Raw genomic sequence first — 22198 nt, 5'->3', positions numbered from 1 at the left:
GCCTGTAGTCGTAGTCGTTCCTTCCTCCCGTTCTTCGTAACCATGACACTTTCTTCTCTCTTTGCGAGAAAGCCTTGAGAATGTGGTGAGCTCCCATCCAGTCGACGGCGAAGCGTGCTGTTATTGCGAGAAGCAGAAGAGTGAGATTATATGAAAAGATGCGATATGCGACAAAAAACCCGATAGACGATGGTGAAAAGAAAGGGCAGTATGCGTATGCGCGTGCTAGTGCTTGCTGCTATCCGAAACACGCGCAAGGTGATGCGACTCGGGCCGTTGTAGCGACGCTTTGCTAGACGACATGGCCTGCTCGATCCCCTGACCATCCGTCTCTTCATCCGAGGCAGTATCTGAAAGCGTCAAGCTGGCTTGACGTCGCATCTCATCCGTGGGTCTAGACGACGGCCGCAACGGTGGCGACTTGTGCACCGAGCCGTACAGATCTGTAGGTGGAGGGTAGTTGTACGGCTGATCTGCGGCAGTCGTTGATGGCGAAACAGGTCTGCGTCTCGTTTTGGAGGTTGAGCCGGAAGCATGCGGTTGAATGTGTCGCTTGTCTGCTGCGGCGTCTCCCTCGTCATCGCTGGCCTCGCCTATCGAATGAACGCGGCCTCCAGTTTCCAACGAAGGCCCCGATTCGGAGAAGCGGGAATCCTGCGAGATGCGGTCGGAGCTGTTGAGGAAGCTTTCATCGTCCGGGTTGATCTTGGAATAGGCCGAGGTGTATGGGTTGTGCCTGAGCAAAGAATCGATGAGCCAGAATTGCATGATGTTCATGGCGAGCGGGAAGAGGGCCATGGAGAAGAGTACCTGGACGTCCTTGTGGCTACCAAAGAAGCTCAAGATCCACGATCCGACGTCAAACAGGAAAGGAAACAGAGCAAAGAGGATGAGGACGGCCATCTTCATGAGCAGAAGCACAAAGAGGTACGAGGCGAGCTGCTTGAACCAGTATTCCAGCCTCGGCCTGCCTCTGCGGAACGACCTGCGCGATGTACCGGACTGGACGGACGAGCCCGGGCTTGCAGACGTAGAGACGACGGTGGGAAGCGGCGGTGTATATTGGCCGGATACGAAGCCTTCGAGGTTGAAGCGTTCTGTGAGGATGTGGGTCACCCACTTGAGAGCAATGTAGATGAAGAACACGCCCACGGTAGTATCGACGAGAATGTTGAGAAAGTAGAGCGAGCATGGATTCTCGCCTCCGCCGCTGGCAACAAAGTCGGAAAGGATAACGTTGAGGATGTGGACAAACAGCTGGCCGAGGAGCTGCTTAGAAACGTCGAGCGCCCAGATCTTCCACTTGCGTTTTGGCTTTTCGCGCTGTCGCTTGTACACGAGCGAACCGATGACGAGGATGCCCATGATAGCCTGCACGAAGAGCGCAAATGGACCCATGAGCTTGCAGTTGTCTCCGTCGACTTCCGGGGTGCCGATGATGGGGCTGGACGTAGGCGACAGCACCGGGTCGGACACGAGCGTGGCTATGGAAGCAGAAGGCGTCGGCATCAGGTCCCGCATTGCTCCGACGATTCCTGCGTTGGAGAAGGAGCTCATGGCTGCAAAAGAGCCACTCTGAGGCTGTCACGAAAGATGACAGCGTGCCGTGTTGCCGCCTATCCGGACCGAAGCTAAGTTGAGCTGAGTTGAAAGTGGGAGATGAAGGTTGTTGTAAAGCATCGGAAAGTGGCAGGCGAGACCCTGATCACGGCTAGCTGAGCCGTCGTGGCCTGTGCTGAGTTACCCAAGTTGGTGTGTGGGTGTGTCACGCTAATGAAATTTCAAAAGATAGCCGCGCTGCTGCCTTGTGAATTTTCTTTTTCCCACCGCCACATGCCACTTGCTTGCTGTGCCTAGGGATTGTAGTGCAACTGGCACACTCACGACGCTACAGCAAGAAGAGTCAATACGACGAAGCGGAAGCAGGATGCTGGCGTGATTGAAAAAGAGATGCAATGAGAGGTATAGTGTACATGGATCGAGGCAAAAGAGCAAGCGATACGAAGAGTCGACAACCAGTTTTGATTAGAAGAAAGCACCAAAGTCGTACTTCTCGCCAGGTGCAGGACCCGTAGCCGCCGACGCAGCTTTGGCCGCCGCAGCAGCTGCCGACTTGGAAGCCTTGTTGCCGTTGCGTTTGGAAGCGGCTGTGGGCTTGGACTTGGAAGGTACCACTACACGAGCCTTCTTTTGCAGCCTTCGGTCCTTGCGAGAGAGCGACTGAGCCGGATCGTCTTCGTCTTCCTCGTCTTCATCCTCCTCGGCCAGATCGTTATCATGGACAAGGCCTCGCTTCTTGGAGGCGCTCTTCTTGAGGATGGATTTGAGCTGTGGCACTTTCTTGGAAGTAGCCTCCTCCTCCTCGTTGTCGTCCTCCTCATCCTCTTCCTCATCCTCCCAGCTGTCCTCAATCTCCTCGAGCAACGCTTCGTCGATCTCGTCTTCGTCCTCCTCGCTGTCCTGCTCAGGTGGAGGCGGGAGCATCTCGACCTGGTTCAGAACCAACGCCTCGCGTCCGAGAACCAGAGAGATGGGCCTCAGTCGCAGCTCGCGAGCCTGGAACTTCTTGCGCCACTCCTTCCTAGCCAGCACTAGAGGCAGAGTGGTCGACACACGCTGCTTGATCTCGTCGGCCACCTTTTGCGCGTCGGCTGCCAGCTTGGGTGCTTGCGTGTAGTAGCCGAGCATCTGATGCGACCAGTCACGAAGCAAGACACGCGACGCACCCACTTCGTCGGGGATGTTGCGCTTCTTCATGCGTCCCGTAGCACGGGCCAAAGCGATGAGGAACTCTTGCGTGTCGGCGTGCACCTTCTGACGACGGGAAACCGCCTTGATCTTTTCCTTTTCCTCTGGGTCAAGCTCTTCGTCGGCGAGCGAAGCCCTGTCGGGTTGGAACGAGCCGAACGCGGGCACGTTGTAGAGGAGCATGAGGTCTTCGGGATGTGAGACACGCGACATCAATGACCAGGCGAGCGGCAATGGCTCTTTGATCCTCTGGACATGTCCCTGGTTGCGCATGAGCGTCTGCATCGACTTGAGCTCCATGCGTGCCATCAACTTGTGCTCGTCGTCCTCTTCCTCATCCTCATCATCTTCTTCTTCGTCGTCCTCCTCGTCGGATCCTTCAGCAGCTTCGGAGCTCTTGAGGGGGATGAGAGCGGGCGTGTCGAGCACAGCGGGCCATTCGCTCGTCTCGTTCTCCTCGTCTTCGACATCTTCATCCTCGGGAACGCCGATGGCATTGAGGATAGCGTCGGCAACAGTGCTTCTGCCCGAGTGGGACAGACCAAGTACCGCAACATCGCCCTTCTTGATTCCCTTGAGGTCAAGCTGCTCGACAAGCGCCTCCGCGCCCGTAATGTCGGCAAGCTGGTCCGATGGAGACGAGATGGGGAAGGCTGGGACGCCGGTGGAAGTGGAAAGGTAGGCGGACCATGCGGTAAGCGTCTCGAGGGGCACCATATCGGCACGGCTGAGGGCGAAGGCGAGCTTCTTGCCCTTCTGACTGCTAACCTGGGCTTCCAACCACGGGCTGCGGAAACTCTGGGGGTCGCGGGCATCGAGGGCGAGAACGACCGTCTTGATCTCGTCCGAAGCGAGCAGTTCGGAAAGCGTACCACGGAAGAGGGGAGCGGTCAAAGGAATGTCCTCGAGCATGTCGTCCTCGTCCACCTCGTCGTCGTCGAGGTCATCCTGCTCCTCTGCAGCCTCTGCATCCGAGCCTTGTGCGTCTTGCCCATCGCGGTGTGCGAGCTTTTCGGCCTTTCGTGCGAGCTTCTCCTCCTCTTGGATCCTGCGCTTTTGCTCGATCTCATTGAGCAGCTGCTCCTTGTACGGGAACGAGTTGGGGATGCCTGGATCCTTGCGAGCCTTGCTCTTCCACTGTGTGCTCCTTCGCTCGTCTCTGCGCGACTTTCGGCGATGCTCCTTGACCTTCTTCTTGATTTTCTCCCTCTGTGCGATCTTGACACGCTTGGAAGCGCGCTTCTTGACCTTGACCATGATTGGGTGCTGTGTAGCAAGGAATGGTCTGGTTGTGTTGGGTGTTGGTGGAAGTGGGACCGAGAGCAGCAGCGGCAGCAGCAGCAAGCGGAACTCCTCTCTTGGCTCGTCAGGGTTCTCTGCCTGCGAACAAAAAAAAAAAAGAGCGCTTTCTTCTCGGATTCTCAACTTTTTTTCTCCCTCTCCAAGAAAAGTGGAAATTTTCGCCAGAAGTCATGCAGGTCTGAGAAAGGGTCGTTTTCAGTCATGCTTAGTCACGGTTCCAATTCACAAAAGCTAAAGTCGACTTTTTTTCCCTTGGTAGGGTTGAGGCTAAAATTTGGAATGGCTCGAATTTCGGGTTCTCGCCTTTCGCCGTTGCTAAGCGCTCTTCGCTTCTCATCATCGACAAGGTGGCCAACTCCATCATATCCACCACACTCACCACCTTCGACCGTCGCAAAACGGAGGCTTATCTACAAACTCGGTCCCTCTAGTCGATCGCAGCATGTCCATCACCCCCTAAAGCTTCTTCGCCACCATATCGTGCTGGGCGTAATCCAATCCTTTGACGTCGGGTGCTGGCTGGCCTCCCACCTTGTGACTCAGCGCACGATTGCTTCCGACGATTGGATCCTAACACGAGCTCTGTATTTTCCGATCAAGGTGCCGCTGGTACCACTGCGGTGATGCCGTCCGCAGAGCAAGCCCCAGCTCGCAGTATTGCGCCACTTCCAACCAAGAGACGTTCAGCTAGATCCGACCTCTCCGTGACGACATCGTCCGATCCAGCCACCATGAAGAGAGCCTCCAATTCCAGCCTCTACGGCCTCGATGCTGACCATGCTGTGCCACCTTCTCCGTCCAAACGCAGAAGCTCAGCTTCGGATGACTCGGATTTCTCTTCGCCTTCCCCCACCACCCCCTTGAAACCGCTCCGCTCCAGCCTCTCCAAGAAGGCGCCGCCACCAGGAAGCATGGCTGCCATCCACTCGATCAGCAGCAACACCTCGTCCAACTACCAGGGCATGTATCTCAGCTTCGTCATCAATGCGCTCTCCGAAAAGGAGAAGGGCAACTCGGCACCCTACTACGAGCTCCTCGTGCAATTCGCAGAGCCCTCAACAGGCAGGTCGGGCGCCTCGGTCTCGTCATTGCGATCTCTCCTCGCCGCTCTCTCGCACGTCGTCTCGGATCTCGATCGATCACACGCCAAGCTGGTCGAAAGCATCTTTGCCCTGCCCTGGACATCCATGGACGACAATTTCGCGCAAATGTGGATCAAGTTTGTCTGCAGCCTGGTCAGCGCCCGAAGCGAGTGGCTCTCGGTCATCCTCACAAAGGCCACAAAGGCTCTTTCGTATCGTCTCGAGTGGCTACCGTATCAATTTGCCGACGAGTCTGGCAAGCGTTCAGTATCTACGCTCAAACGCAAACAGGTCTACGAGCGGATTCACCTCCTTATCCGCTCGCTGTTGAGCGTTGTGCCCACACTGCCTGGTGTGCTGGGGCCGTTGCTGGTGCAGTTCTTGCCGCACAAGATGGTCAATCGCTCGGATCAGCTCGTGTACATGCGCAACATCTTGCATATTAGCGAATACTGCGCTGAGCTCTCGGAAGCCATTCTTGGAGCGGTGATTGATCGTGCGATTCAGCTCGACGTCGAAATTCAGGTCGAGCTCGACGAGTTTGACGATGATGAGGCCGAGGAGCTGGGGCTCGACTTTGAAGATCCCTTCGAGCAGGCGCTGGACGATATCGAGGACGGAGACAGCTCGGACGATGACGACGACAGCGACGAGGGTGACTTTGCCGACAATCTGTCCGATCTCTCGGACGAAAACTACGGCCAGGACCTGCCCACGGAGGAGCAGAAGCGCACGCAGGAAGATCTGCAGCGCTCCATGCGGCGCATCCGAGAGTCTGTCGCCAAGCTCGACGCCATCATGATCGCGCTGTTCGAGCATCTCCGCAAGCTCGATGCGCAGTATGTCGCTGGAGCCAACAGCTTGACCTACAACAGCCCCATGGATGCCGACACGAACCGTCGCAACTTGTTCCACACGCTGCTGTCCATCTTTGCACGCAACATTTTGCCTACGTTCCGATCGCGCCACGTGCAGTTCCTGCTGTTCTGGTTCAACTCGCTGGATGCCAACTTCTCGGACTTTTTTCTGGGTGTGTTGCTCGAGAAGAGTCTGTACAGCCAGCGGGGCGGCGAGGTGGGGGACAAGGACGAGCCGGCGGTGATCCGGTCAGCGGCAGCAGGGTATGTGGCGAGCTTTGTCAGTAGGGCTTCGTATGTGGATGGGCAGACGACGCGCGTGGTGCTGTACAATCTGTGTGCGTATATGGATGCGCATATCGACGAGAGCAGCCGCACGGATACCGAGGCGGGCTCGGCGGCGCCGGGCACCTCAGCACATGCGGTGTTTTACTCGGTGGTGCAGGCGGCGTTCTACATCTTCTGCTTCCGCTGGAGGGATCTCAAGATGACCAGCGATGATCAGGAGGGTGGGGCGGAGGATTTGGACTATCAGGATGCGGACGAGATCGGTGGAGGCATGCACGACAGTGTGGGCAGTCTGGGGCAGTTTGGCGCCGAGGCGTGGTGCGATGGCCTCACAGCGTTGCAGCGCGCGGTGACGTCGCGGTTGAATCCGCTCAAGTACTGCTCGGCGAATGTGGTCAAGCAGTTTGCGCGGATTGCGCAGCACACGGGGTTCCTGTACTGCTACTCGATCATCGAGGCGAACAACCGCTCGGTGAGGGGCAACCGCAGCAACCCGGTTTCGCGGTCGACCTCGCTGAACCGGATCCAGCTCGAGAACTCGGGATCGGCGACGCCCATGAGTCAGGACGGAAGCGATCGCGGCACGCCCCGGCCCGAAGGGGCGGCAGCAGTGCACAACAGCAGTGGTACAGAGCAGGATGCCAAGGCGAGAGCAGCAGTGACGACGGCATCGGTGCTCGAGTCGTTCTTCCCCTTTGACCCGTATAAGCTGGAGTCGTCGGCGTCGTTTATCGAGCCGCTGTACCGCGAGTGGTCTGATGTGGCGCCGGAGGAGGACGGTGATGATTCGGAGGAGGAAGAGGAGGAGAGCGATGATGAGGCGGACGACGTGCGGCGGAATGAGGTGGGCGGGGGGATGGCTATCCCTGGTACATCGAAGAGTGTTCGCACAGGTGGTGGTGGTGATGAGGAAGAGGAAGAAGAGGAAGAGGAGGAGGAGGAGGGTAACAGCTCGTCGTTTGTCTCGCAGATTGAGGCGATGAGCATCAGCCCTTATCTGCATTGATCCCGGCATTGTTGCTCGTCGCCCGTCGTTCGTCTGTCTTTGCGCTCAGTTGTCGCCGCCCTGCATTTCTCTGTTGGATTCGTGTTGCATACCCGATGTGTTGTGGTTGTCTGTTTCTTTCTTTTTTTTTCTTGCCTAATCGTCATCGCATTTGCATTCGCTTCTCATTCGCACGTGCTGTACACGAGCATGTCACTGGGTGTTGTGTACCGATCTGAGATTGTCATGGGGGTGTTACTTGAGGTTCTGGACGAACTCGATGAGCTTTTTCTCGGGGAGCATGCCGACGAATCCGTCGATGACCTGCAGCCCGCGCAGAGTGGTGGACCAGCCGATGTCGGGTGTGAGTACTGTTCTCTTCTGTTTCGTTGCGACGGAGTGGGGGGGGAGGGGGAGGGACATACCTTGCCGCGCTTCATGGCGATTACGGTGGGCATGGCGGAGACCTTGAACTGCTGCGCGAGCTGCTGGTGCACGTCGACGTCGACGGTGACCAGGTCGACCGCTTTGCCGCCGACGACGCTCGCGTCGCTGGCTACCTTCTTTAGTGCGGGGGAGAGCAGCTTGCAGGGCTGGCACCAGGTCGCGTAGAAGTCGACCAGCACGGGGGTGTCGGCGTCGGCGGGGGAAGGCGACAGGACGCGAGACTCGAAGTCGGAGGCCGAGACGTCTTCGTACACTTTACGAGCGGGCGTGGTGGACGAGAAGCAGCGCGGGTGAGGGTGGGTGAGGAGGGTGCGCGCAGGGGAGGAGGCTGTGCGAAGCGTGCGCGCGAACATTGTGAGAGAGACGGAGAGAGAGGTGTGGGATGTTGCAGCGGAGCGGGGTGATGGTGTCGAAGAGGGATGAGCGGAAGGATGCGTTGGGAAGAAATGTGGAGTGGGAACCAGCAGTGGGATTTATCATGCTTATGTAAGCGCTGCTCTGACTCTGACAACCGGTCACTATCGACACTGTCTAACCAACCGACCTCGTCAGGCCCGAACCTCACACCTCAGCGTCTGGACAACCATCGCCCTTCAGCTGCACGATTGGATCAGAGGCACGAACTTCTCTGGCGGAAATGCAGCTGGCGCAGCGAGACCCCTGACCGCAGAACCGTCCTGCACTCGCGCGTTCCTGCCACGCACGACCTCGTTCGCTTCGAGAGCACATCTGGTGGCGCATGAGGCATGGATGAGAGGTACGCGAAAAGGGGGTGGGCGAGAAGCGTTCTGGTGGAAGCGAGACTTGTGCGTGTGTTTGTTCTGCACTTGGCCTCCTGAATCGAGATACGTGAGCGTCGGGCTCCCAGCGCGTTGCCGGTGAGGCCTCATGCCCGATATAGCAGGCCCGATGACAGAACAGCTGGGGGTTTTGGTGCCTCTTTTTCTGTCGATCTTTTCTCGTGGGTTTTGACAGCTGCGGCTGTATAAATTTGCCTTTTGCTACGTAACCAGCCTGTGACGGAGCTCGCAAGTCCACCGAACTGCAGCGACCTCATCGGTGCAACTCGAACCCGTACTACTGCAAAGCCTTCGCCGAGATTGAAAGCCCTCGGTCTATCGAGCAAAGGTGAACTGGTCTACGGGTAAGCAGACAAACAAGCGCCAAGCCGCACAAAGGGAAAGGGCAACGAAAAAGGCCACGAGGGAGCGTTCCCACGGGGGGAGAGAGAAACACAAGCCCCGCCGGGCTGAGAGGGATCATTTGCGGCGGCGGTCGACATACGAAGATGATCGACGGTCTAAGGACCATTGATCGACGGAGGGGCTGAAAGGCGAGTGAGCGAGAGAAAGCGGACTTTGTAAAAGTGCCAATCAAGCGTCTCCGAGATGCAGTAAAAATGCCGAAGCAGCTCACCAGCCAGTCAGCCAGCCAACCAGCCAGCCAAATTCTCTCTGGCGTCGTCTTTGGCAACGCACACGCCCAGCACCTTCCCGTCTTGCAACACAAAACCTCACGGCTTTCAAAGACTGCCAACTGTCGTCTCTACAGGACAGGTCAAACGAGTCGTCGAATTGCTTCCAGCACTGAAACCTGGGAATAGAGGCTTGTTGGAAGAGAAATGAAAAGCAGAGAGACGCGCTGGAGGATGAGACCAACACTTTTATTTTCTGCACGACAGTGGAGCAGCATTTCGATCGAGATCGAGGCAGAGACACGGCTTGCCCGAGAACCGTGCAGCAACGCGCAGCTGTGCGTCTGAAAAAAAAAACACGCCGGCGGTGGGTGGCTGGCTGCAAACGAGCGAGGCTGGCTGCTGGCTGGCTGGCTGCCTGGCTCGCACGCTTTGCCATTTCCTTCTTGGCTGTGCAGCCCGAGCTAGCTAATGTGGCACCACACTCACACTAAGACTCACAGCCGAGAGACGTTGCTTCTGCAAACAGCGCTAGTGGCTTCTGGCGACCATGTAAACAAAAGAAAGTGCTCGGACGAACAGCATTAGCAAGCTGATCTCGAGGCATGCTCCAAAAAAGGCACGTCTGCGGCTAGCCGTGCGCTTCTTTCTACGCGAGGAATTGGACTTTCCAGAGACATGAGAAAAGGGTCCAACTGGGCTCTCTCTCTCTCTCTCTCTCTCTCTCTCTCTCAGAAGAAAAGGCCGATGCACTCCACGTCCGAGTGTCCGAGACGTTTGGCATGCATGAGAGAGAGAGAGTGCGAGAAAGAGTGAGAGCCTAGTCTCTGCACCTGCCCAAAACTGCACCGCTAACTTAGCAGCGGCAGCAGTGGCGCATATACACCCTCTCCCTGCCTGGCTCCCTGCGATTCGGTGGAAACTTGCATTTCTGACAGCTCGCTCGCTTGCTCTAAGCTGCGTGCATACCGGGAGCTGCTTAGTGCCCAGCTGTCATTCTTCGAGGTCGGTTGCTGCTGTCGTTACTGTGTAGCAGCGGGGACTGTTCTGGGATCCCAACGCAATGACGCTTGGGGGCTGACGTGGTTGATCTTCGGTCTCGGAGCTTGGACTGCTTCCAGCCTGGCTTGAGTGCACGCGACAACGGGGGCTCCTCGATGGTGTCTTGGATGGATCAGCTGTGCTCTTCGCTTAGACATGGCGGGCTCGTGGGGACCACGCAGATTCATATATCTTTCGACCTGGACTCGTCACCATGGTCTTCGTATTCCCCCCTCCTTTTCTTTCCTTTCTTTCTGTCTTACTCCATCATCCTCTACACTCTATCCTCTCCTCTCCTCTCCTCTCTCTTGCACGCTCCCCCCGTTCCCCTTTCCCCCCATCCTGCTCGTCGTAACGGACCCCACCCCACGCTCTCTTTCCTTTGACTCGTATCCCCAGACTGGCTCGCGAAACACACACACTCTTTTACTCGTTCTCGGCCTCAACATCGTTTCTCGGTATACAACTCCAAAGCATTCAGCATCTTATCCAACACTTGTGCAGCACAACTTCTCCCCCCCCCTTTCCACAGCAGCACCGCAAAACAACTGTATACGACGGGTCCAAACGTTTGGCGCCCTCCAGTTCTTTTGTGTCTTATCCCCTAGAAAACTTTCTAGTCTCCAACACCTCAACACGCTCGTGAACAATGTCATTTGCGCCTCTGCCTGCACCGGGCACCGCGGCGTCGTCGTCCATCTGGGCACGCCGGATGATCACCAAGTCCGTACCGACCACTGACGCCGAGGTGGAGCTCAACGTGCTTTCGCTTCTGCTCGATGTGCCTATCGAATCGCTGGACGACGCACAGCAGCAGCAGCAGCAGCAGGCGAGCACGGCGCCGGTCTCGCCGTTCTGTGCGCAGTCTCCGTGGTCGCCGCTGCCACTGCCCGTACAAGGGGCGAATACCTTCGAAGCCGTGCCTGCGGGCGCGACGAGCCCGGCGCTGCTGCCGGTGCAGCGCTCTCGGTCAGCGGGGGGATACTTCAACGAGTCGCTCGAGATGCACGCTGCGCAGACCGCGGTCAAGGCCGCACTCGATGTGCTCGAGGAACCGAGCCTCAGCTGCGGACTACGCATCTCGACTTCGACCAGCAGCAACAGCAACAGTAATGTGCTGGGACTGACGGCGCCCCTGTCGCCTGCGCTGTCGTCGCCAACCTCGCCTGCTGAATCGTGCTTCAGCGAAGGCGAGGGCGCCAAGAAGAAGGGTAGGGCGCGCATGTCGCAGGAGAAACGCAAGCGCTTGGCCAGGCGACGCGAGCGCGAGGCGCTGGTGGTCGCGCTCTCCCAGCAGCCCGAAGCGGCATCGGCGTCGCAGCAGCAGCACTTGCAGCAACAGCAGTTTGGGATGCAGACTGGGGAGGCCTACTTTGTCGCCCACACGGCCCACCTCAGCCGCAGTGCACCCGTGACGCCAATGTGCTCCTACTTCCCCACTACCCACGGTAGCAGCGGGTTTGGTGGATTCCCCTTCGCCGCCTCGCCCTCGCCTTCGTCCTACCACGCCACGCCGCCCTCGTACGAAGCAGTAGCAGCAGCGGCGATGGCATTCAGCAGCCCGCTGTCGTCGCCTCGCACTGCGCGGTTCCACGCGGGCACGGACCTGCCCTCGCCCGCACTCACGCATGCCTCGTCGTCACCTGCGACTGCGTACGGATCCGTCGGCACGCCCTCGTCGAGCCCGACCTCTGCTGCCGTGCTCCGCCTCGCCAGCGATCCGCAGAGCAGCCCCCCGACGCTCGTCATCCAGCCGCCCTCCCCGCAGCGCACCCGCTCCGCCGCCCCCGGCGCGTACGCAAAGAGGGCCGACGCAAGGTGGATCCAGCCCAGGATGGACGCCGAGCCGCATTGGGCATCGGTGTACTAGGCCTTGTCGCTGTATGCCCCGCCCCTACGCCGCGTCGGTGCGGATCCGTGACTTCTTGTAGCTTTAGTGACTCCCGCCTCCCCTCTCACCCCGCATCAATGGTGCCGGATTGACCTTTCCCTTTGTAGCCTAGCCCATACACTGAACAAGCGTTCTTAGACTCTAGCCTTCTCTCTGCATGCAACAATCTCCATTCTCAGTTCCCAAACTCAAACTCAATCTCAATCTTCACACTCTCTGCGGTCTCTTTGCGTCTGTGTTTCTTGGTCTGTGTACCTCACGAGCTGTTTCCTCTCATCTGGTGGTCTCTTCTCCGCGCATCGTACAGTAAGCAACTTCTGTCATTCAAAGCGTGAGAACCACACCACCACCTGCACCGGTAGGACCGTTTTGTCAAGCAGTCAGAGCAGCAGCGGGGTTGGTGCCAGGAGCAGTTGCCGCCGTCTCGAGGGGAGCTTGCGGGCAGTGCCTGGCGATCTACGCACCATTTACGGCGCATGGGATCCGGGAGGAGTATCGCCGCGCCGTTTGTCGAGTCGGGTGGGAAGGGTCCATCGGAGGTAGACGAGCAAGCGAGGGGCAGAGTAAAAAAAAAGCAAAGCCGAAGAGGGTCAGCTGTACGGTCGCTGCGAACGATTACCAGCGCGGGGGTAGCAAACTTACGTGGCCGGTTTGATTGCAAGTATAGCAGCTTTTAGCCCTGACGCCGCCATTGGCAGCAGCAGTGCCGTTGGCCTTGCAGTCTCTAGCGAAGCTGTGATTCGACAAGAAAAGCCATCCCAGTGTCAGCCACTCTCGTCACACATACCACCACCCCTTCTTTCGCGCTCAACACTTACTGGTTAGGACCGCCGCACTTCCTGCAGGTCAAGCCACCTTTGACACTCGCACAGTTGGCCTTGACGTGGCCCGTACCGCCGCAACCGTAGCACTTCTTCTCCTTGTCGACGGTGGGGCAGTTGGCTTTGACGTGGCCTTTGCCGCCACAGCCGAAGCATTCCTGCGTGTCGATGGTGGGGCAGTCGGTCTTGATGTGGCCTTTGCCGCCGCAGTTGTAGCACTGCTTGGTCTCGGTGGTGCGCGGGGCAGGGCAGGCGGACGACTCGTGCCCCGCTTCGAGACAGTTGAAGCAGCGGCGGTCGGTGAAGCTGCAGTTCTCGGCTAGATGGCCCACTGTTGCGGGTGAGGATGGGAGGGAAGAGGAAGCGTAAGTGTGTGTGTGCGTGGTTTTGACGTGGAATGATGGGAGACAGGTTACTTACGCTGGCCACAACTGCAGAAAGAAAGCGTAAGCCGAGACGATGTGGTGATATGCGGCAGATTTGAGAGGCAAAAGGGTCAGGTACAACAGCAAGTAGTAGCGGCCCCATACACAGCAGCACAAACTTACACGTAACAACCTCGTCGACGAAACATCTTGAACAAAAAACTTCTGCCACTCAGCTACGGCTTCCTTACCAACTTCGGCAACTACAAGACGCCACTGTCACCGCGAGAAGACGCAAAGTCGAACATTGTCAGGACCCAGCGATGTCGTTACCCAACAGTAGATGCTGGAACTTACACCAAAGATGCTTGGACTTTTTTCGATAGGTTCTCTACTGGAAAAGAGATGGTGGAGACGGGGCAAAGTTGATGTCGTGTGCTGCTGCTGCAGCTGCTCAGACGCACAGAACCGACTGTCGTGTGGAGGCAAATTAAAAGGCGAGTTGATCTGAGAATTCATCGGATGCCGCCGCCGCCGCCACCCATGCTGCCCCACCGCGCTCACCCGATACTCACCCGGCTTCCCCGTCGAAATGAATTGGACAACAGTAACCGGCACACCCGATCTTCTGCCCTTCTAGTTTCCCTATCGCTTCTTCCATGGCACAGCCTCAGCTCAAGAACCGGCAATCACAGCCTTCGCTCAATGCTCATATGTCCTTCGCAGCAGTTTTGAATCATCTCTGAGTGTATATGTCTGAGTAAAATCAACTCCCGACTTCAGAGCTTGCCCTGGTCTACAGCCAACACGGCCAACAGGACCCTCAGCATCTCGGCACTCGCCAGATCGTTCGTCGTCCTCACCGTCAGCCTTGCCAACTTGGCATCCTTGTTCGGTTCCAGCCGCAACAGACATCCGACTTTGCCCGCATCCGCCATGTGCAGCACGCCGGCTGCCACGGAGTTGTTCGGATTCGCATCCACGCCATCCAGCACCTGCAGGCGCGCCCCTTCCAACACCCTTCGCTGCCTCGTCACGTCCACTTCACCCGAAGGCGACAGCTTGAACGAGAAAACCTTTTGGGCCTCCCTCGGCGGTCCACCGATCTGCCGCCACCGTTCAAAAAAGTCCGTGGCCGCCAGCTGCACCGGCTCGACGAACTTGGTCATCAGCACGGGCAGGCGCAGTCGGATCTCCTGTAGCGAACCCGCCAGGTACGACACTTCCAGAATGGGCGGTTGCGTGAAAAGGTCCTTGCACTCCAACAGCACCAGCGTCTGTGCCTGCGTCATGGCCCCCAGCGTGTTGGTCGGAATCTTGGGCAGCGCTACGCTCAAGCTAGCAGCATCTTGAGACCGTACAGTGACGGTAAAAGAGTTAAAGTTGACCGCGATTTTGTTGCCAAAGTAGAGAGCCAGCCGACCCTGGTGTCCGTGATACTCGGTTTTGAGGCCGATTTGGATCTGTCCGTCTTCGTACAGTACGCCCTCAGGAGCAAAGCAAAGACGCTGGAAGAATTTATCTGCGCCTGCCGTCAGCGGCTTGGTGTTGAGCGGCGTCGACGCGGTTCCCACCGATGGAGTGCTGGCCGCTGAATCGTCAGCGATCAAGGGCTGTTCCGACAACAGACCAGTGTCTTCAAGTCCTGGCGTTGGCGCGCTCATATCGAGCCCCTCCAACCCGGCCAGCACGTTGTCCGCGTCCTCGTTGGCACCGTTGCGCATCGAATCGGCCGTTACCGCCTCGCTGCGGTGTCCTGCTGGAATCACAGATCCAGCGTTGCCTGTTGGCATAGCTCCTCCATTCGCTTTCCCCTTCTTGAGACTCTCCAATCGAGCCTGCTCTCTGCCGCGATTCGTATCCTTACCGCCGATGATCCACGTTCTCTTGTCTTCGGTATCCGTGTGCTTCTTGTGTAGTCGACTCAGAAGCAGCGACGACCGTTCCGCAAACGGCGGCATCTCGTCGCACACAGTTTGCAACAGATCGTCGTCCGGCATCTCTGCCAGCGCCACGTACTCGCACGCCCGCTGCTGCAGCTCGGCGTCCAACACGTGCCTGTACCTGTTGAGCACGTACAGAATCTGCTCGCGAATCTCGGGGAACAAGTTGAGCCACTTGACGTACGTCGACAGCAGCAATGCGCGCGTCGACTGCGAGCACAGATGCGATCGTGAGTGCAGCGTGTGGAACTGCTCGATGGGACTTGCTCCCGGATCGTTGGCGATCAAATGCCCAAACTCGCCCAAGATGTAGCCACCCACCTTGATCATGTTCTCGTGGCACGTCGACGACTTGAGATGCTCGAGCACTTTGGTGGCGGCGTATTCTTGCACGTCTTCGTTGTTGACCACGATCTGGATCACGCGGTACCACACCTCTTCGCTCACGTGGTCTCCCGCAGAGCTGACGAGCTGCAGAATCGTGTCGACGTACCAGCTGTACTCGGTGGCGAACTTTTCCGTTAGGATGGCGATCTTGAGCACCATCTCTTCCCTTAGCGCATAATCGGCGATTTGCATGTATTTGAGCAGCTCCGAGACAATCACTTTGGCGTTGGTCACGTCGCACATGCTGTAGAGCAAGTCGACACCTCTGCGACGCACCGAAATGTCCTTGTCGCGCAGCGAGAGGATGATGGTGTTTTGGTGCATCTTGATCGGCTCCAAGCTCTCGGCGCACGCTGCCAGATGCGCCATGGTGTCCAGTCCTAAGTAGCGCACGTTTGTCTCGCGCGACAGGATGAAGCGCCCCAGTAGAACCGCCGCCTTGGAGACCACTGCGGACTCAGTGTCGAGCTGGATGGCCAGATTGATGGCCTCAAACAAGATGGCGTTCTGCGCATTGTTGTGCTGCACATTCTTCGGGCTGTCCTGCGAGTTGTTGATGATCGCGTCGAGAACCTTCTCGATGGTCTTACGAAGTGTTGGATCGTCTGGGCTTGGATAATACTGAAGCAGACGCAGCAGCTTGACCTGGAGCCACGGAATGGGCACCTTGTAGTAGACATATTCCGCGGTGAAGTCGTTCTCCACCACGATCCTATGCATGCGTTGGACCGCTTTCTGGTACGAACTTGCAAACGCTTCCGGATGGTCTTGTGCCATGGTCATGACCAGGCTGGTGACAGCCAACGCCACACCCAAATTGTCATCGTCCATGATGGCGATGATGCGCAGCGCCCAGTCTTCTGCTGGGATCACCTCGGGATGCTTGCGGTAGAGACGCAGGAGCGTGAGTGCGGCCTTCTTCTTGACAAAGCTGCGCGACGTTGGCGAGATGAGCAGACGATGCACGTCCCCCGCCAGCGCCTCGGCCATCTCGACACCGCCAATATTGGCGATGGCATGCAGAGCCAAGCAGTTGTTGACCTCGCTGATCTCATCCAAGTCCTTGCGAATCGAGTTAACGACGAGACGAACAATGTCCGAGTTCTCGTGCATGAGCAGCGTGATCGCCAGGTAGCCGATCTGCTTCTCCGAGTACTTGTGGCTGGCGATGAGGTTGACCGCTTCCATATGACCAATGTCGACCTGGTAGCCGAGGATGTAGGTAAAAACAATCTTGGAGAGGTACTTTTTCTTTTGGTAGCCGTCGAGCTGGCCATCTTTGAACTTTTGACGGATGTGAGCCATCTCCTTGTTGATGCGCCTCTCTTCGAGCTCGCGGACACGACATGCTCGCAAGTCGGCGATGTACTGCGTCAAGCCCCTCATCGAGGAAGATGAGTTTGACGTCATCGTTGCTCTGTGTCGCCGCCCTGCGGTAGTCGAGGGCCACAGAGGTCGGCGAAGTTAGATGCAGGAGGCGGTCGACCGCAAGTGCTGCAGCAGCAGGCGTGGCAAAGCGGATCGAGTCTCGATTGCGATGCTGTTCTCCAGTAGGACGAAACGAGCCACGGTGCAAAGAGAGGGTGGTGGTGGTGGTGGTGGAGGTCGTACCGTTCGTGCTTTGTGCAGCTTGCTTTCTCGAAGGAGTCTGTACACGGAACAGCGGTCGTGCTGATACTCAAGCAGGGCTGGTCTGGCAAGAGCGGATTAGCATACGACGAGACTGGTACAGACGGGAGGAAACAATTAAAGGACTGGTGAAGCGATGAGAAGGGAGCGAAGAAGTGTCTATTGTCCCAGACAGTCTTGTGCTGTGCTGTACAGCCCCCACATTTTTTGTGCATGTCCGTTGCGGAAGACTTCTCCGAGAGCAAGTCCGTCAGTCACTCGCAACACACGCACAAAGGGCTTCCTTCCTTCATGCGCCAATTTCCCTTTCGCCGACACGCCTCGAAATCCGTCACAGCCAACGCGGTCCGTGCTCTTCGCTTTCATCTTCGAACGACCCTATCCAATTTGCTTTTCTTCTTCGACAACGGTTCGGAAGGACCTTCTCATCAACCCGGTTTTTCTTCTCTTCGACTGGGCCGACGCTCGTTACTTTCTCTCATTCGAATTGAAGCCCGAAGAACGCTCTCAGCGATGAAAACCCGAAGGTGTAGAGATGGCACGGCGCTGAACGCGGGTTGCACACGATTACCTGTGCTTTCTCCCGCTCTTGCTCTGCGACCTGCCTGAAGCTCGCTGTGCAGAGCACGGCAATCGAGCTGAGCAGCAACTTGATGCGAATCCTCGGTTGGCATTCCTTGACGCTCGCCTCTTTTGTCCTTCTCACCTAGTCCTTGATTAGATGCTTTCTCAGTTTGGTCCTCCTCCTCACCGCGACACAGATTTGACACATACAATAGCAGAGCTTTGGCAAAGTTGTTCTGGATATAGCACGGCGTCGAATGGAAAGAAAATTCGGCAACATGACCTGGATACAGGTACAGCACATCTTTCATTCTCCCCACTCCGTCCCGTCGAATCCAACCCGGTGTGACTCGTTGTCGAGAGAGGAAAAGAAAAGGCGCATTGCCAAGCATCAAAGGTTGATCTTACGCCGTCTATGAAAGACAAGCGCTCCATCAAATGCTGCATCGCACCCCTCGGCAACGTGCACATCAGTCAAACACGACAAGACGGCGGTGGGAAGTGGCGAGAGACGAAGCGACGGCCTCCAAAGGACGTGGGGACGCGAGAGGGAAACAAGGAGGAGAAGGAGGGGGAAAGGGAGCAAGACGGAGAGGTTGTCGGGGGAACTTTTTCTTTCAATCTGTACTCTGCTCCCTTAAGCAGCCTCCTCACCCTTGGCCTCGGCAGCGGGGGCCTCACCAGCGGCAGCCTCAGCGGGCTTCTCGGAATCTTGCATGTCCGAAGTCCAGAGGGTAAGGTTGTCGCGGAGCAGCTGCATGATGAGCGTCGAGTCCTTGTAGCTCTCCTCCGAAAGAGTGTCGAGCTCGGCGATGGCGTCGTCGAAGGCCTGCTTGGCGAGGTGGCAAGCGCGGTCGGGGCTGTTCAAGATCTCGTAGTAGAAGACCGAGAAGTTCAGGGCGAGACCCAGGCGGATAGGGTGGGTGGGGGGCAGCTCGGTGACGGCAACGTCCGAAGCAGCCTTGTAGGCCTCGAGCGACTTGTCAGCGGAGTCCTTGCGCTTGTCACCGGTGGCGAACTCGGCGAGGTATCGGTGGTAGTCACCCTTCCTATTGAGGCACGAAACGAATTCAGAAGGTTTAGAAAAAAAAAGTCGGTCAGCATGTCGGGTCTACGAAGAGGGGTAAAAAAAGAGCTGGCTCTTGCACATGTCTGCGTGGGCACAGCAGACGAGATCAAATGGCACGTACATCTTGTGGTAGAAGACCTTGCTCTCGCCAGTGGCGGCCGAAGGGATGAGGTGCTTGTCCAAGACATCGAGAATGTCCTCGCAGATCTCGGCGAGCTCAGCCTCGATCTTCTCACGGTAGGTCTTGATCATCGAAACCTGGGCCTCGTTGCCCTTGGACTCCTCCTTCTGCTCGATGGAGGAGACGATGCGCCACGAGGCACGGCGGGCACCAATGACGTTCTTGTAAGCGACCGAGAGCAGGTTGCGCTCCTCGACGGTGAGCTCCTGGTCGGACGAAGCGACGCGCTTCATGTTCTCGACCATCTCTGTAAAGACGTAAAGGTAAGGAGGGACAGTCAAAGTCAGTTTCAGGAGTCAATGCAAAAAGGTTTGGCGCTGTAGTCGCATTTTTTCCGCATCTGCAGAGCCTTTCGACTGTTGCTTCCACAGCTTAAACCGTAAGACCGCCGATCAAACGAAAAAATCCTGCAAAGCGCGCAAGATAAACGGGGATTGACTTGCTGCTGTTGCTGCTACTTACCCTCGTAGCGCTCAGCCTGCTCGGCGAGCTTGGCAAGGTAGACAGAGTCTTCACGCGATTCCGGCATCTTGAATATCGGTTGTGACAAAAAGGTCTAGAGATGAAAAGAATTGAAACGGCTGCAAGAGTGGACCGGTACAAAGCGGAGAGAATGAATCGATGAGTGGAGGAAGGTCAGTAACACTGTACAGCATGCGGATCGGTAGTTGGGTGAGTCGACATCCAGAACGAGAAGGGGGACTAGAAGGACGGTCAAAGTCGATGTGACGATGGCAGATATGGAAGCTGATAACGACGCGGATGGTTCCGGCTTGCAAAGGCGGGCGTGCATTGCACGATGGGAGAAGTTTGAGATATACACCAGCCCCCTGTCGAAGTAAAAACGATGACTCGTGCGCTTGCATCCAGTAGAATATTGCGACGTTGATAGTGACGGCGCACAGGGATCATTATGCTGTCAGAACAGCATCGCATGTGTCTCCTTCGTACTCCAACTTTGTACGCCCTGCTATGATGTAGAAGGCTATGAGTGGATTGCAGCTGACATCATCCGTAGCGTAACTGTCAGAGACCACCACAACAACGAGAATGATGACACGACTGATCTGTGCTGTCGAACGGCAAAGGTGCTAGATAGGATCGACCGTTTTGGCAGTGTGTGGTGTTGACCATATCAAAGGGCGGATATGTGGTGGAGACGGGACGGCAGCGCGAATGTCAAAGCCGGACGATGGTATGTGCCAGTTGATGTCGAGTGAGGTTTGGGCGGAGCCGGGGTACGTGTCTGGATGTCGACGGGCGGACGGGCAGGTGTGTAGACTGCACCGCCGAAGAAGAGGGAGAGGGAGGTATACTCACCCTGAGGTTGTGCAGGTGGACGATGATGATGGTAGTAGATGGTGATGGTCAAAGTGACACGAAGTGGCGATCGTGAGTGTGGTAGTTTGGTGGTGGGCCAGAGAGGCGATAACAGCGGGAGCGGAAGGAAAGGGCGAGAGAGAGAGAGGTGTGCGTGTGCGTGTGTGTGCGAATGCCTCTAGCGGGAAAAAGGCGAATGAACAGCACAGCACAAAGGGGAGCGGACGGCGGCGCGCTGGGCAAAGGGGGGCGACGCAAAAAGAGGGGCGGAACGGCCAACACACACACACACGCAACCAGCCGACCGACAGCAAGGCCAAGATTGAAAGAAACGGACGCGAATGCGGATCAGAGAGCACCAAACAGCACGGTTCAAAGGCGGCAAAGGAAGCACATCACAGCACAGCGGCACGACTCACCACGACGGCATTGCGAAGCAAAATCCAAATCAAATCGTAATCCAACGCAAAGTCACAGCACAGCATAGCACAACAGCACATTTCTGAAAGGCGCGACGACAGATTGCGGAATACAAAATTCAAAAAAGGGATCATCGCAATACAAAATGAACCAAGTTAGTTTTTCGCGTTGGGAATACAACGCGCATCCACTCCCCAGGCAGTTGAGCGGTGGAAGCGTAGAGAAACAAACGACTGGGCATAAATCAGAAACAGAAGCAGGAGCAGAAGCAGAAGCGCTGAATGGAGTGAAATCGGAGAGAGAGTGAGCTTTGGCTGTACTAGCGATTGCTGTGTGCTTGGAAATGAATTCAGAATTCGAGAGCTGAGCTGTGTTGAGTGTCTCGTCTCTCCTCCAAAACCCACACACATTGACCACCAATGAAGAGAGAAGAGAGAAGAGAGAGAGAGAAAGACAGAGAAAGGACAGCGCGGCACAGCACAGCTTTGAAAAGAGCGCAGTAAGCCAAGCCACACACCGAGCAAGGAAGCGTGAAGCTTGCCTCGCGGCCTTGCGACGGAAGCAAGGGCGCAGAAACGCACGCAAGCATACAGCGCCGTGCACGCATCCTTGCACACGCGCACCTATCCCGTCGTCGACGCTTTGCGTTGCAGCTCTCTTTCGAAGTATTGAAAGTGATGCAAAGGCAGATAGATGAAAGCAAAGTCGCTGTTCGTCCTTGCGCTGCTTGGCTTACTTGCAGCGTACCCGCGCGCATCCGACGTCGCGTTTCATTGCAGCTTCCAGAGACTGCTTGCGCTTCGGCTCCCCTTTCTTCACCAAGCTCAGCACAGCCCACAACGGAAATTTCTGCCCTCTTCAATTTCAGATCTTCCAAGCTCGCAAACAGACCGTCCGCCCTCCGCCTTTCTGGCTTGCTCGCGCCGCATCCTTCGGTCAGTGTCTTCGATCTGCTCTGTCGTGCAAAAAGACGGATGCTCGAGATATTCTTCTTCTGCAGAGCAGTGCAAGCTCGAAGACGAGCAAGAAGCTATTAAAGCGAGGAATGGTCAGTGTCGCGTGCCTGATCGCTCAAGGCGAGCAACAGAGCAGCGCGCAAAAGAATCCTAAAAAGCGACTTGACCCGTGCGCTGTGTTGGACATTCCGATGCGTCGCTCCGTCTTCGCTCGATTTCGATCAAATTGCAAAGCCACATGGCAAGCAGGCTTTCTCGCACGACAGATGTTGCACTGTCTGAGTTCGCTGAACAATCTGACATCTGGGAAGCTCTCGACTCATCGAACAGCCCAAGGAGACCTTCCTGCGGTGAACTTTGGTCCTACTACCTCGCTTTGACAGTAGATTGCAGCTCTGGATCGTGTCACCAACTCAAACAGCTCGATCGGAGCAGCGGCTGGGATTAGACTGAGGCCGAGTGTGTTGACTCAGAAGTCAGACTCGATG

General features: G+C 56.9%; 8 protein-coding genes across 8 annotated transcripts; 2 read left to right on the top strand and 6 right to left on the bottom strand.

The window, feature by feature from the left end:
• Positions 1 to 225: 225 nt before the first annotated feature.
• EX895_001970 (uncharacterized protein) lies at positions 226 to 1557 on the bottom strand (the record flags this gene model as incomplete). The annotated part of the gene is made up of 1 exon (XM_029882569.1): positions 226 to 1557. The coding sequence occupies one exon, from the start codon at positions 1555 to 1557 to the stop codon at positions 226 to 228; it is 1332 nt and encodes a 443-aa protein (XP_029741424.1).
• Positions 1558 to 2025: 468 nt separating this feature from the next.
• On the bottom strand, positions 2026 to 3465 carry EX895_001969 (uncharacterized protein; the record flags this gene model as incomplete). Its single annotated transcript, XM_029882568.1, has 1 exon — positions 2026 to 3465. The coding sequence occupies one exon, from the start codon at positions 3463 to 3465 to the stop codon at positions 2026 to 2028; it is 1440 nt and encodes a 479-aa protein (XP_029741423.1).
• Positions 3466 to 4781: 1316 nt separating this feature from the next.
• Positions 4782 to 7283, top strand: EX895_001968 (uncharacterized protein; the record flags this gene model as incomplete). Its single annotated transcript, XM_029882567.1, has 1 exon — positions 4782 to 7283. One exon carries the CDS (start codon positions 4782 to 4784, stop codon positions 7281 to 7283), a length of 2502 nt encoding a protein of 833 aa, XP_029741422.1.
• A 234-nt stretch (positions 7284 to 7517) lies between these two features.
• On the bottom strand, positions 7518 to 8062 carry EX895_001967 (uncharacterized protein; the record flags this gene model as incomplete). The annotated part of the gene is made up of 2 exons (XM_029882566.1): positions 7518 to 7586; positions 7688 to 8062. The coding sequence occupies 2 exons, from the start codon at positions 8060 to 8062 to the stop codon at positions 7518 to 7520; spliced, it is 444 nt and encodes a 147-aa protein (XP_029741421.1).
• Positions 8063 to 10813: 2751 nt separating this feature from the next.
• EX895_001966 (uncharacterized protein) lies at positions 10814 to 12034 on the top strand (the record flags this gene model as incomplete). The annotated part of the gene is made up of 1 exon (XM_029882565.1): positions 10814 to 12034. The coding sequence occupies one exon, from the start codon at positions 10814 to 10816 to the stop codon at positions 12032 to 12034; it is 1221 nt and encodes a 406-aa protein (XP_029741420.1).
• Positions 12035 to 12427: 393 nt separating this feature from the next.
• Positions 12428 to 13450, bottom strand: EX895_001965 (uncharacterized protein; the record flags this gene model as incomplete). Its single annotated transcript, XM_029882564.1, has 5 exons — positions 12428 to 12511; positions 12698 to 12788; positions 12874 to 13207; positions 13297 to 13307; positions 13425 to 13450. 5 exons carry the CDS (start codon positions 13448 to 13450, stop codon positions 12428 to 12430), a joined length of 546 nt encoding a protein of 181 aa, XP_029741419.1.
• Positions 13451 to 14020: 570 nt separating this feature from the next.
• On the bottom strand, positions 14021 to 16981 carry EX895_001964 (uncharacterized protein; the record flags this gene model as incomplete). Its single annotated transcript, XM_029882563.1, has 1 exon — positions 14021 to 16981. One exon carries the CDS (start codon positions 16979 to 16981, stop codon positions 14021 to 14023), a length of 2961 nt encoding a protein of 986 aa, XP_029741418.1.
• Positions 16982 to 18401: 1420 nt separating this feature from the next.
• Positions 18402 to 19543, bottom strand: EX895_001963 (uncharacterized protein; the record flags this gene model as incomplete). The annotated part of the gene is made up of 3 exons (XM_029882562.1): positions 18402 to 18813; positions 18955 to 19261; positions 19477 to 19543. 3 exons carry the CDS (start codon positions 19541 to 19543, stop codon positions 18402 to 18404), a joined length of 786 nt encoding a protein of 261 aa, XP_029741417.1.
• Positions 19544 to 22198: the final 2655 nt, after the last annotated feature.

Source organism: Sporisorium graminicola, chromosome SGRAM_12, assembly GCF_005498985.1.
Source record: "Sporisorium graminicola strain CBS 10092 chromosome SGRAM_12, whole genome shotgun sequence".
NCBI lineage: Eukaryota > Fungi > Basidiomycota > Ustilaginomycetes > Ustilaginales > Ustilaginaceae > Sporisorium > Sporisorium graminicola.
The sequence above is the reverse complement of the archived record's forward strand: the minus strand, read 5'-3'. Positions and strand labels throughout refer to the sequence as shown.